This window comes from Portunus trituberculatus, chromosome 48 (assembly GCF_017591435.1).
Source record: "Portunus trituberculatus isolate SZX2019 chromosome 48, ASM1759143v1, whole genome shotgun sequence".
Lineage (NCBI taxonomy): Eukaryota > Metazoa > Arthropoda > Malacostraca > Decapoda > Portunidae > Portunus > Portunus trituberculatus.
Window position 1 is genome coordinate 30,124,919 of NC_059302.1, and position 12,500 is coordinate 30,137,418.

The following is a 12,500-nucleotide window of genomic DNA, read 5'->3' on the forward strand; positions in this document are numbered from 1 at the left end:
CCTCTACATCACCACGAATAACACTAATGCTAACTTATGCTGGGTACAAAGGGGCGTTCGGCGCCGAGCGCGGCGCTGCAACTCGCTGCGCCTCGCCTGCCGCCGCCCGCCATTAAGCCTACACTTATGCTACATGATGTTGACATAGGCCTATGCCTGTCCAGGCGACACTAACTGCTGCCACCACGGACGCAAAATACACGAAGTTCATAGAACTTACATATTTCAATATATCACAGATATATGGTGTAAAAATAACACACAGGGTCGTGGGGTGGTGCTCAGGTCTAGCTCAGACCGAGTCAACCGACACCGACCGTGCATGGAATCAAGGGAAATTACCTTCCCCCCCTTAATGCTAGGTTGGGCACTCTCACAGACACACAGACAGGCACACCAGGATCTAGCCACATTCTACAGACTGTAGGGGTGGCAGAACTGGTACACCAGCCGCTGGGAGCGCTCGGTCTTCTTCATGATGCCCTTCTTGTAGTACTGACGGATGGAGCGGGACAGCTTGTCGTAGTTCATGGCTGGACGGTTCTTCCTCTTGCCCCAGAGGCGCGCCACACGCACGCTGTCCTCGATTTTGAACACGCCCTTCTGGCGGTCCAGCCAACGAATGCAAGAGCCGTAAAGCTGTGGCTGCTGCAGGAGCTCTTTCAGGAACTGCCACAGGTGGATGTGAGTGCCGCCGCGTCCTCCCGTTGTGGTGGTGGTGGTGGTGGTGGTGCATGGATCATCTTCTACTTCTTCTGGAAGAACAAGAAAGAAACACGTCACCAACAGTTCTAGCAACACTCAGTCTTACCAAACAAATAACAGAGGAATAAACATGTATGACGGAGGCTCTTATCCATCTGTCCCCGCCTGTCCCCTGCGCCTGTCTCCCTCTGCGTCACCCGCCATCCACCACTCCGCATCCTCTCCCCCCTAACCCAACGTGACGCCACACGGCTCGCCACACGCGTCACACTGAGGGCAAGGCGCCTTGTCCTATAAGCTGGCACTCCGCACCCCATTGTTTACCACCTGCACCACGCATGATCCCTCTCACACCGGAAGAGTCCACAGCGCCACTTCCCTTCCCTCCTTCCCCCCTTTCTCTTCCTTTCCCTCCTTTCACCGCACGGCCACCCCCGCACCCAACACTCACACCTACGTCACCCTTTAGAGTAAGAACACGCAATATTCGCCTTTATGCTCCTCGTATGTAAGGATGACGACCTTTATCAATTTAGGATAGCTAAGACGCAAGGTAGATCTCTCTCTCTCTCTCTCTCTCTCTCTCTCTCTCTCTCTCTCTCTCTCTCTCTCTGCGCCTGTCACTCCCGATCAGTTTGAGTGTGGGCACGTGGAGGTATGGCCTGGGAGTGGGGGAAGGGAAGGGGCAACTGGAGGTTAGGGCGCTACGTGCGGGAACAGGTGCAATGGAGGAGGGAAGGGAGCCACAAGGCAAGAGAGAGTAGAAGGTATGAGAGGAGGAGATGGGAGGGGAATGTTGGGGAGTAGTGAGGGCGTTGGGGGGGGATGGAGAGGGTGGCCTTGGAGCTCGGGAATCCCTCTGTACTGTGAGAGGCCACGCCCGCACGCCCACACCTATCCCTTCCCCCTTTCCACCTACCTCTCTTACGACAACCCAATCGCATCCCCACCTTAACCCCGCTGCCCCATTATGTATAAGAAACAATTGTACCCCTCTCTCTCTCTCTCTCTCTCTCTCTCTCTCTCTCTCTCTCTCTCTCTCTCTCTCTCTCTCTCTCTTTGCCTGCTAAACTGCAAGAAAATGCCTAAAACAATTTTTCGGAACCAAAACCAGCAGATTCTTAAGAGGTCCAGCGACGCGCGACAGAACGAGGACCTTTCTTCCTTCTCGGAAAGTCGCCACCATGCGCTATTTATAGAAAATGGGGAGCTGCATGCAGAGAGGGAGCGCGGAAAGAGGGGAGGAGAGTCCCCACATGAGATGGGGAAGGGGTAGGGGAGGGAGTGAGCTCATGGGAGAGTGGGAGGGATGGGAAGTAGGGGGTTGGGGGCAAGGAGGAGAAGGAGTAGAAGCCTTGCAGGGTCCCGGGTGGAGGCTAGCTCGTCGTATCACCTTGAGGCAGCCACTCCCGCGCGGCGCAGGACTCTCGCCTTTGCCCAGCGCCTTGCTAAGGGTGGCGCGGGTCGACTTGATGCCTTTTGTTGTCGTGATGGATTGCGCCGCTTCCTTGGGACCAGCCAGCCAGCCTTAATTGTAATGTTTCATGAGACTCCCAAGTGTCGCTGCACAAAGAACTCTGGCATGGACCGCTTTGCGTTGCTTGCCTGCCCTCACTCTGACCAGTGCATGCTTTAATCTACGGTCCTGCTTTACAGTTAAGAGCGTGGTGGAGGCAGCGGCGGCGACACTGCTGCGTTGCATTTCTTGCTGCCTTCGTCGCGCGTATTTTTTTCTCTTCACTTGTAGCAGTGTCTCGCGAGATGAAAAAATATATATGTATATACAATGCTTTATCAACGCAAGCCTATGGCCTGGCAACCCTTCCGACTCTCGGCTTGCCAAGTTAGCCATGCCCTAATGCTCGGCCTGCCACACCCTCCGCCTCCGGTGACCGCTGCCTCGAACCTACAGGTTCCTTGATTAATAAGCCCCCCCCCACCCAGTCCCTCCACTGCAACCCATAATACAGATGGGAAACTAGCGGTCATGCAGAGGCAAGACCGCCGGGTAAAAGGTGTCAATACTCACCCTCAGAGTCGTAACCTTCCTCCTGGGGCGAGTGGGCGGGTAGGCGGGCGGTGTGGGCGGCCTCGGGACTGCTCTGCCGCTGGAGAAGTGTCGACACGTCCAAGCATTGCTCTTCAAGGAACATTCCGCTTCCAGCTGCTTGCCCCTGACCAGAGGACGGGGAGCAGGATCCCCTGCTCATCGCCTGAAGGTGATGTTGCTGCTGCTGCTGTTGCTGGGTCACCTGCATGACAGGCGTGGGCACCTGACCCATGCTGGTGGGTAGGGACAGGGGAGGGCTGGATGGGGAACCCAAGTGGCTGGGTGAACCCAAGTGGTTAGGAGACCCAATATGGGATGGAGAACCGCCCTGGCTTGAGGACTCGACCTGAGGTACCTGCTGCTGCTGCTGCTGCAGGGGGATCAGGGAAGTAACTAACTGGCCTTGTTCACTATGCTGAACCGACCACTGCTGGTTGTGATGGAACAGCTTAGGAGTTGCACGTAGGGCGCTGCGCCAAATCTCCAGCTGGGCATAGAGAAGCTCGCCTCCCACAGGGGCCAGCTGACGGAACTGAGCCTCCGTCAACTTGAGCAGCTCGGGGCCTCCGTAGTTCCAGGAGTGAAGCATGAGTGGCGGTAGCTGAAGGTGGGCAGCCTGCTGATCCAGCCAGGCACGCACGTCAGCCATGCTCCATTGGGCGGGGTCTGTGGGAGGAAGAAAGCACATAAGTGATCACGCCCACCAATATCACCCGCACCAACACAGATCAGCACTACAACAAGCTGCAATAACTATGACTACAACCACACGATAGATCCTTTACGACCCAAAGGAGACAGATGTCCAAGGCACGCCCCTCCCACCCCGTTCTACCCCACAACACCTACCCAGCACGGCGCGCGACGAAGACGACGCCGATCTCGATTTTCCTGAGTCAGCCATGTTGAAACGGGAGGGGGGGCGTCGATCCCCCCAAGCTTCCCTTCACACTAGCACACACGAGTCTCAGCCAAGCGCGCGTCCCAGCGAGTTCCGTCCCGATGCCTAAGAGTCAAGAGGTGCGACCGAACTGGCCGCGCCGGCCAGACTATGCACCTTCGGATAATGTGGATGACAGAGGGTAACACTTGTGACGTCACGGGCCACGTCACAAGATCCTGGTCAGCCGCGGGAGGACCAGCAGGCATTTCCCACACTCCCTGTCTCTCTATGGCTGCTCTGCCCCGCCCCGGCTCGCCCCGCCGCCTGGGTGTGGTGCCCCACGCCCTGCGCTCTTCTGCAGACCAACCTAAACGCCCAGCAGGTGGTGGGATGGGGAGGGGAGGGTCTAACCCACAAGGGGTAGGAGGCAATGCGGGGCCTGACCGCCGCCATGACCGGTCCTGGCTCATCCCTCCCCCCCACAACAGCCCTGCCCCTCACCTGCTAGAGGTTTTGGCCCCCTGCCACCCCCTGAAGGGCTGAGGGGAGCACCGAGATCCTCCCAACCATCCCACCTGTCTACCTCCCCTTCTCTGCCCTGCATCCACCGCACCCCTCCTCCGGCACCAGCACCAGCAACTGCTCCAACCTCCCCGTGATCTCTTCCTTCCCCCTACATTCACCTTCTCTCTGACATCTGCTCCTCGTTGACCTCCTCCTCCTCCTCTTTCTCCCATCCCCCTGGTTCCCCATCTCTCTCCCTCTCCCTCTCTCTCTCTCTCTCTCTCTCTCTCTCTCTCTCTCTCCACATCACCTGATCATCGTGTCAATCAAAGGAGTCATTTTCTCTATGAAGCTGAGGAGGAGGAGGAGGAGGAGGAGGAGGAGGAGGAGGAGGAGCGCTAGTGGAGGGAAGGGAAGTGGATGGAGGTGAGTGGATCTATTCTCCCACTCGGCAGGTTGGTTGGCTTGGTGCGAGCCCTTCTCCTCCTCCTCCTCCAGAGACAAGGGGAGCTTTCAAGGTGCACAAGAGAGCCACTCAAGTCTTGGAATGTGTAGGTGTTACAGAGTGATCGACTTAGTGGCGCCTTGGCACTCTACTATGCCCTCCTCCTCCTCCTCCTCTTCCTCCTCCTCCTGCTCCTCCTCCTCCACCAACACCTCTTCTACCTCCTCAGCCTCTTCTTTCTTTCGCCCTGATCCTTCCTTTGTTCTCTCTCTTTAGTTATCTCGATTTTTCTTATTTGGTTGATGCTTGAATATTCCTCTCTCGTTTAATTTGGTAATTTATTCCATCTCCCTCCTCTACCTTCGACATTATCATTATATTCAATTTTTCTCAAATCATCTTTGTCTTATGATCTTTCTTCCCATACACTACTTTAATTCTCTTCCTCCTACTACGCTTCTCCCCAACCTTCCTAATCCTCTCTGACTTTCTCCCCCTTTATTCTTCCACCTACTCCTCATCCTACTTCTCTACCTACACAGTTTGCGTTCAATCCTTCACATGATCCCTCTTCTACCACCTCCCTCCACATTAACACCTCAACCTTTCTTCTTTCCTTCCCCTCCAGCCATTTTCACCTCCGCCCCTCCACCTTACACCTGCTGTAGTTCGCATGTCCACCATTCCTAACGCCTGCTTCTCCGCACGTTCTCAAATCTTTACCTCACTGGTGTTTTTATAAATGCTTTTATCTAACGACTGCACCGGAAGACTGGCCGTGTAATCTATCGAGGTTGATAAAAGTTCTGTCTTTGACGTCATTGTGTTTCTGATAAGAGAGAGAGAGAGAGAGAGAGAGAGAGAGAGAGAGAGAGAGAGAGAGAGAGAGAGAGAGAGATTGTTTTCGCTTCTCGTCCATGAGAAATCCAGATCATATAGGTTGTATGGAACGGGTCGCTCGAAATGTGCGATAAAAATCTTAGGTCGTCAGATTCTAAAGCTAAAAGGTCACTGGACATCCCTGTGTGTGTGTGTGTGTGTGTGTGTGTGTGTGTGTGTGTGTGTGTGAGACGCAGCAAGTGACGAGTCTTGAAGTTGAGTGTAGTTCAACAAAAGCCTTGAGAGAGAGAGAGAGAGAGAGAGAGAGAGAGAGAGAGAGAGAGAGAGAGAGAGAGAGAGAGAGCTAATCAGCAGAAAAACTTTAAAATCTTATAACGGAATGAAACGTTTTCTTAGTCTCTCTCTCTCTCTCTCTCTCTCTCTCTCTCTCTCTCTCTCTTTCTCTCTCTCTCTCTCTTACACCTCCCTCACTCCTTCTCGCCTTAGCCAAGCCATGAAAAACACCACCACCACTACCACCACCGCCTTCAACATGAGTACGATTTTGGACCTAATAACGCGAAGACGGAAGGGATGAAACTCTAAAGGCACCCTCGAGTCATTTGTGTCACTAAACAACAGAAGGAAAAAGTGGTCAGCCGTGAGAGAGAGAGAGAGAGAGAGAGAGAGAGAGAGAGAGAGAGAGAGAGAGAGAGAGAGAGAGAGAGAGAGAGAGGGGCCGGGCGGGAGGATGGGGGGGGAGAAGGAGCAAGTACAACCAGACCCTGAAGTTGGGAGAGAAGGAAGAGAGCGTGAGAGAGGGTGCTTCTGTTGTGTGCGGGTAATACGACTGAGTAAATGAGTAAGTTGTATGTGAGTGAGGAGTGGAAGAAGAAGGAGGAGGAGGAGGAGGCGAGCATGAGTGATATTGGAGGTAATGGTGACAAATTCCTCCTCCTCCTTCTCTTCCTCACTCCCACACTACATCCACGCATGGTGCTGTGTGTGTGTGTGTGTGTGTGTGTGTGTGTGTGTGTGTGTGTGTGTGTGTGTGTGTGTGTGTAACTCTCCTCCTAATGCCTGCCCCCAAGAAAGTCACTCGAACTTAAGAATAACATAAAAGAGAGAGAGAGAGAGAGAGAGAGAGAGAGAGAGAGAGAGAGAGAGAGAGAGAGAGAGGTTGTTTAAATCTTTTCTTACATATTACCCTCACACCCCTGCCACACTCACGTCACCGCCCGTGCGTGCACCTGCCACAAGACACACAGTGGCCTGCCCTCACGACCCTCCAAGGTCACGAAGGGAGAGAAGGAAGGCACAGGGAGGAAGGTGCGGCGAGTACGTGCGAACTGAAGGGCAGTAGTAGTAGTAGTAGTAGTAGTAGTAGTAGTAGTAGTAGTAGGAGAGGAGGGAGGGAGGGAGGGAGGGAGGGAGGGAGGAGGGAGAGGAGAGAGAGAGGCTGTGCATAATGGGTAAGGGTATATAAGATTACTACCAAGAAACGAAATTTAATCATTATCTCATTTTATATAATTTCGGAGAGAGAGAGAGAGAGAGAGAGAGAGAGAGAGAGAGAGAGAATAAGAGGAGGAAGGAATGGAGGGAGGGGAACCTTGAACTCCTCCCCCTCCCCCCATTTACTCCTTCACCCCCTTCCCCATCCCTGTCTCCTTCTCTCACAGTTACTAGCGAGTATCCAGCAACAAAAACACGTTTCACCAAGGGCGTCTTCCTCATAAAGCCATGGAGGAGGGGGAACAGGGAGTGGGGGGAGGGAAGAGAGAAGTGGAGGAGAGGGAGGGAGTTGGGGGAATGGAGACGGTAGGAAAGGGGAGGGAGAGAAAGAAAGAAGAGGCTAAAATATAATGGAAGACAAAGGAAAGAGAGAGAGAGAGAGAGAGAGAGAGAGAGAGAGAGAGTCATGAATTTGTATGCATGAAGTGAATGTGATCAGAATGTGTGTGTGTGTGTGTGTGTGTGTGTGTGTGTGTGTGTGTGTGTGTGTGTGTGTGTGTGTTCGATGCCCTTCATTTCCATTCAGTTTATGCACAATAATATCCACTCATTTCCTCATTCATTGTGTTTCCTTGTTCGCATCACTGAGCACCCTGTCTTTTAACCACCCATCTAATCCCCTCCTTCCACTCCCCTCCCTAGGCCTTCGCCCTCCAACTTTCCAAGCCACCTGAAGCTATCCCTCCCGCCCCCTCTCTTTCACCTTAGGTAGCTGTGTTCATATGTTCAAACCCTAAGTCAATTTTACCAAAGTCAGCCCTCAATTACATAGAACATATGAAGTGATACATAATATATATCAATAATGATAATGATAATAATAATGGGTAATGTGTTTGTGTATTGTGTGGATGGGAGGAGGGAGGAAGAGGGCGGGATTCATGTGTTTGTGGCTGAAAGTTCCTGATTGTGTGAGTGGAGGAGGTGATAGTGTGTGAGTGTGCAGGTGGGATAAAGATTTGTGTATGATTGGATAGAGGGGGTACTGAAGGTGTTGGTGTGTGTGTGTGTGTGTGTGTGTGTGTGTGTGTGTGTGTGTGTGTGTGTGTGTGTGTGTGTGTGTGTGTGTGTGTGTGTGACAGAGAGAGAAGGCAGCTACACTCACCCCGGGGAATGTTGAGGGAGTCGGACACGATCTGCACGTCCCTCCTGGCGTGCTCCAGGGCGAGCTGCTCCACGGCCTCTAGGATGTCCCGCTGGTTGGCGCTGATGGGGGTCAGGGGCGGGGCGGGCACAGGAGCAGGGGCAGCAGGAGGGGTAGGGGACGAGGCGCAGGAAGTCACCACAGGGATCTCGTCCTCGATCTCCTGCTTCTCGTTCATCAGCAAGCCGAGGAAGCCCAGGTCATCGTTGCTTGGGGAGGGGGCAGTGGCTGGGGAAGGGGTCTGGGAGATGGGGGACTTGTATGTGGGCATGGGGATCTTCTTCTGGAAGGTGGTGTCTTCCAGGCAGCCGCGGAGGAGGGGGTGATCAGAGTAGGGGATATACTGATGGGTCTGGGAGTGGTGGGGGGGTGGGTGCTGTAGCTGCTGGTGGGTGTTGGTCAGGATCTGGTTCTCCGCCAGCAACTCCGACAGGTTGACGGAGGTCTCGTAAGCCTCCTTCTTGATCACGGTTTGGTGGGGGCGGGCGTAAGGGGAGACATGGTGGGGAGCTTGAGGGGAGGGGGGAAAGTTGTGGCATGAAGGAGGGGAGGGGGAGAATGGCTCCTCCTTCACCTTCTCCAGCTCGCCGGGAAGGTGCTGGGGGGAGTGGAAGGAGGGTGGGGAGTAGCAGGGATCCGACCACTGAGAGGGGGATGGCACCTGGCACTCCCCGTAGGCACCCTCGTGGCCTGGGCTCAGCGAGGCGCCCCCAGGCACGGCTTGGTTCATCTGCAACGAAATCAAGCACACGGCGTGATTCACACAGACATGCATACACAAGCCTCGCGGGACTCGACAGGCACTGACTATCTATAGCATACTTCACTGATACAAGGCGGGGAGGAAAAAACAAACATGAATGATAAACTGACTCAGCAGGCACTCAACCCAAGCAGAGAGAGAGAGAGAGAGAGAGAATGTGGGGAATGTTTTTGTCCTGCATCTCTTCACCTACGTAGACAAGCATGCCTCCCACACACACATCTATTGCTGCGGCATAATACCAAGATCAATAGTTGACAATAATTTCCTCCATGTACTGCCATGCAACACACACACACACACACACACACACACACACACACACACATATGCATTTTTCGTGAACGATAACTCAAGATGACGCAACATCTCACATAAGTATTGCGTTGCGTAGCTCTCTCTCTCTCTCTCTCTCTCTCTCTCTCTCTCAATTTTATCTATATATGTAAGTGGTCTGGCAGTTAAGATAACGAGAGAGAGAGAGAGAGAGAGAGAGAGAGAGAGAGAGAGAGAGAGAGAGTCGGGGGGAGAGGAGGAGAGGGGGGGATGGGAGGATGAGCGTTGGGGGCAGGAAGAAAAAGGAGGGAGGAGACAGTAAAACGAGAAAGCGAGTGGGCGGGAAGAGAAGAGATGGTGTAGGGTAAGAAGAAGGGTACGATTGGATGAGGATGATGATGATGAGGAGGAGAATAGGAAGAAGTTACTGAGAGTGGTGGAGGAGAAACGAGAAATAGGGAGGCAAGTGGTGAGTGAGAAGAAGGAGTACAAGGGAGAAGGGGCTATGGGGATTGATAAAATGAAGAAGGTTGTAGAAGGCACCTGATGATTACTTTAAGCATTTTTCACTAGAATAAGAACAGATAACATACATACAAGGTCACTAACAGATAAAAAGCCCTCGCTCCCGATAACAGTCCCATTAGATGTCGCCTTAAACGCACGCACGCACTCCACTTTCTCCTTAATTAGTCATTCGTGAGACATGCCTTTGTTGTCTTTACGTTATGTCTCGCTTCTCTGAATACGCATTGTAAGTGACACACACACACACACACACACACACACACACACACACACACACACACCTCAGGCTGTGAAACTAAAAAGAGAGACGATGTCATGCAAGCAAGCACCGCGTCACACTGCCCTCTTATTACATGTTCTGTTCCTCTCCTCACAACCACACCCTTCAGTGCATATAGTTGTGTGTGTTGTGTTGATATTCCACAAGTGTTGGTGTTTGATACGTGTTCACTTGTCTATTTTGATGTGTTGTTTTGTAAAAGTTGAGCAATGTTGTTTTGTGGCAGCGAGCGAGGACCACCTGTAGCTTTCACCGCCCAGCTCGCTCTTTCTCTCTCCTCTCTCTCTCTCTCTCTTGTCCTGCCGTGACCCCTTCCCTAATGCGTGAACTCAAGTGTTCCCATAACTAATGTACTCACCTCAGGGTAGTAGTTAAATTTCATCATGGCGATGGCTGCAAAATAAGAGCAGGTTTCTCGGAGCACTACTGTATACGTCTACTCCTGTCTGTGTCTGAACTCAGAGTGATTTCATTCTGGGCTTGCACTATCTCGGCACCTGCAGCTATCAGGTGATGCCACACGCCGCCACGCTGCGTCAGGCCTTGTTAACCGCGTTTCCTCTACTCATCAACCTCCTTACCGTTACTTGTCATGCCGTATAGACGAAGAAATAGCCGAATATCTTTCTGATTGCATTTCTTAGCTAATAGCCATTTATTATGGGGTATGAAAAGCGTATTAGAAGGGAATTCTATCGGTCCTTTGCATACAGCCACTGACGTCAATGGTGGTATCCATGGCAACAGTGTGCGGCGACCAAACGCACAGAAGAAAATAAGCTAGTCTGAGCTTGTGCAAGCCAACTGGGTCAGTTATTTTTCTTTCCATTAATCATATATATAATCTCATAAAAAGAAAATAGATTGCCATTTTCCTTCCTTGCTCAAAAAGTGTGGTAATTTCAAGTTCTTTAACTGAGAGGCGGTAACTCATGTGGATGGTTGAGTGAAAGTTATTTCTCACTGTCCGCGCTGCTGCGCACCTTCTCCCTGTCACTCACTTCTGAGAACACTCACTCCCGATAAAAAAGAAAGAGAATGGATAAATATAAGAAAGATACGGCAGATTAACATATGAAAACAAGAAACCTCGAAAATGAATGAGCCTAGAGTCCTAAACCATGCATGCTCTCCTCCCACGCTCTTCACGCCCCGCCATCTGCCTCTCCCCCGCAAATGTACTGAAGAATTTAATGATGAGGCAGTCTAGCCATTGCACAGGCTACTACTCGTGACAAGGGTTAAACGAGAGAGAAGGGAAGGGAGAGTGAAGAGGAAGAGGAGTGTGGAGAGGGAGGGAGGGAGAGGAGCGAGAGGAAACCACTCTGTCAACTTTTTATTCACCCAGCACCATCACCACAAGAACCACCACTGCATTATTGAGCCTCCTCCTCCTCCTTCTTTCTCTTCTCCCTCTTCTCCCTCTTCCTCTTCGTGCACTGAGCAGCTTGGTGCCTCCCCATGCGAAGACGTCTAAGGAGATGCTTAGACACCAACCGTCTCCCTCCACCAGTCAGCCTCCTTGAGATCATTTAGTAGTGAACCCGCATTGTCGTTTTCTGTTACGCAACCCTTGGCGTCGTCAATTTCGACAGGCCCTTAAAAGCGCCTCCTTGTCTTCCCCCTTCTTTTACCCTCCCCCGCTCCTACTCGTCATCAATCAGAGAAGGGATGATTGTTAGAGGAGAATCGATTCGAAAATTACTCTCACTTGTCGTTTGAATTATATTAACTGAATTAAGGAATGCGTTCTGTGTTAGTTTTGATGTGGGCATTTAGTCTGGCATCTCTCTCGCGACGCCGCCCACCAGTGATGAGGCGCGCCCACTCCACGGGGAACATTGCAAAGAGAGAGAGAGAGAGAGAGAGAGAGAGAGAGAGAGAGAGAGAGATTACGAAATAGAAATGGGTGCGCAAAACAAATGGAGAAGAGAGAGAGAGAGAGAGAGTGTGTGTGTGTGTGTGTGTGTGTGTGTGTGTGTGTAGGAGGACGAGGAGGAAAAGACACGAAATAAAAACCGGTCCATAAAACAGAACCATCAGGCTTATTAATGCAAGTGCAGATTCTCTCTCTCTCTCTCTCTCTCTCTCTCTCTCTCTCTCTCTCTCTCTGGGTGTGGCATGATTAATAATATTGTCATTGCTATTATTGTGTATTTTTACAGAAAAGAGTCAGATGTGTGTACGTAAGTGCGTGAACTGGTTGACTGGGTAAAGGTCCGTGCGCAGCTTTGTGTGTGTGTGCATGTGCGTGTGCGTGCGCGCAGAGGTGGGAATGCAACGAAACAAAGTAAATTTTAAATCAACTAAACTAATTATTACATTAATTGAAGACAAATATTATTCACGTCTCTCTCTCTCTCTCTCTCTCTCTCTCTCTCTCTCTCTCTCTCTCTCTCTCTCTCTCTCTCTCTCTCTCTCTTCAGCCCTTTAAATTGATTTCCTATAAATCTCCAATGTGTATTTTTTTCAGTCTTTTTCGTGTGTGTGTGTGTGTGTGTGTGTGTGTGTGTGTGTGTGTGTGTGTGTGTGTGTGTGTGTGTGTGTACATATGTTATTTGTTATTGTATATGAGAACATAGAAATAA

At 51.6% G+C, this 12,500-nt stretch overlaps 1 protein-coding gene across 1 annotated transcript in view; it reads right to left on the minus strand.

Moving 5' to 3' along the window:
• LOC123498540 (DNA-binding protein D-ETS-4-like) overlaps nucleotides 1-10,424 on the minus strand; it is a 10,871-nt gene extending 447 nt beyond the window's left edge. Inside the window, exons 1-4 of the mRNA XM_045245725.1 lie at nucleotides 10,271-10,424; nucleotides 8,027-8,795; nucleotides 2,735-3,421; nucleotides 1-755 (exon numbers count right to left, since the gene is read on the minus strand). The exon at nucleotides 1-755 is cut by the window's left edge and continues 447 nt beyond it. Of these exons, the coding sequence (XP_045101660.1) occupies nucleotides 415-755; nucleotides 2,735-3,421; nucleotides 8,027-8,795; nucleotides 10,271-10,297 (1,824 nt within the window). The 5' untranslated portion in view covers nucleotides 10,298-10,424 and the 3' untranslated portion in view covers nucleotides 1-414. The remainder of the gene's footprint in view (nucleotides 756-2,734; nucleotides 3,422-8,026; nucleotides 8,796-10,270) is intronic.
• Between the last annotated feature and the right edge of the window lie 2,076 nt (nucleotides 10,425-12,500).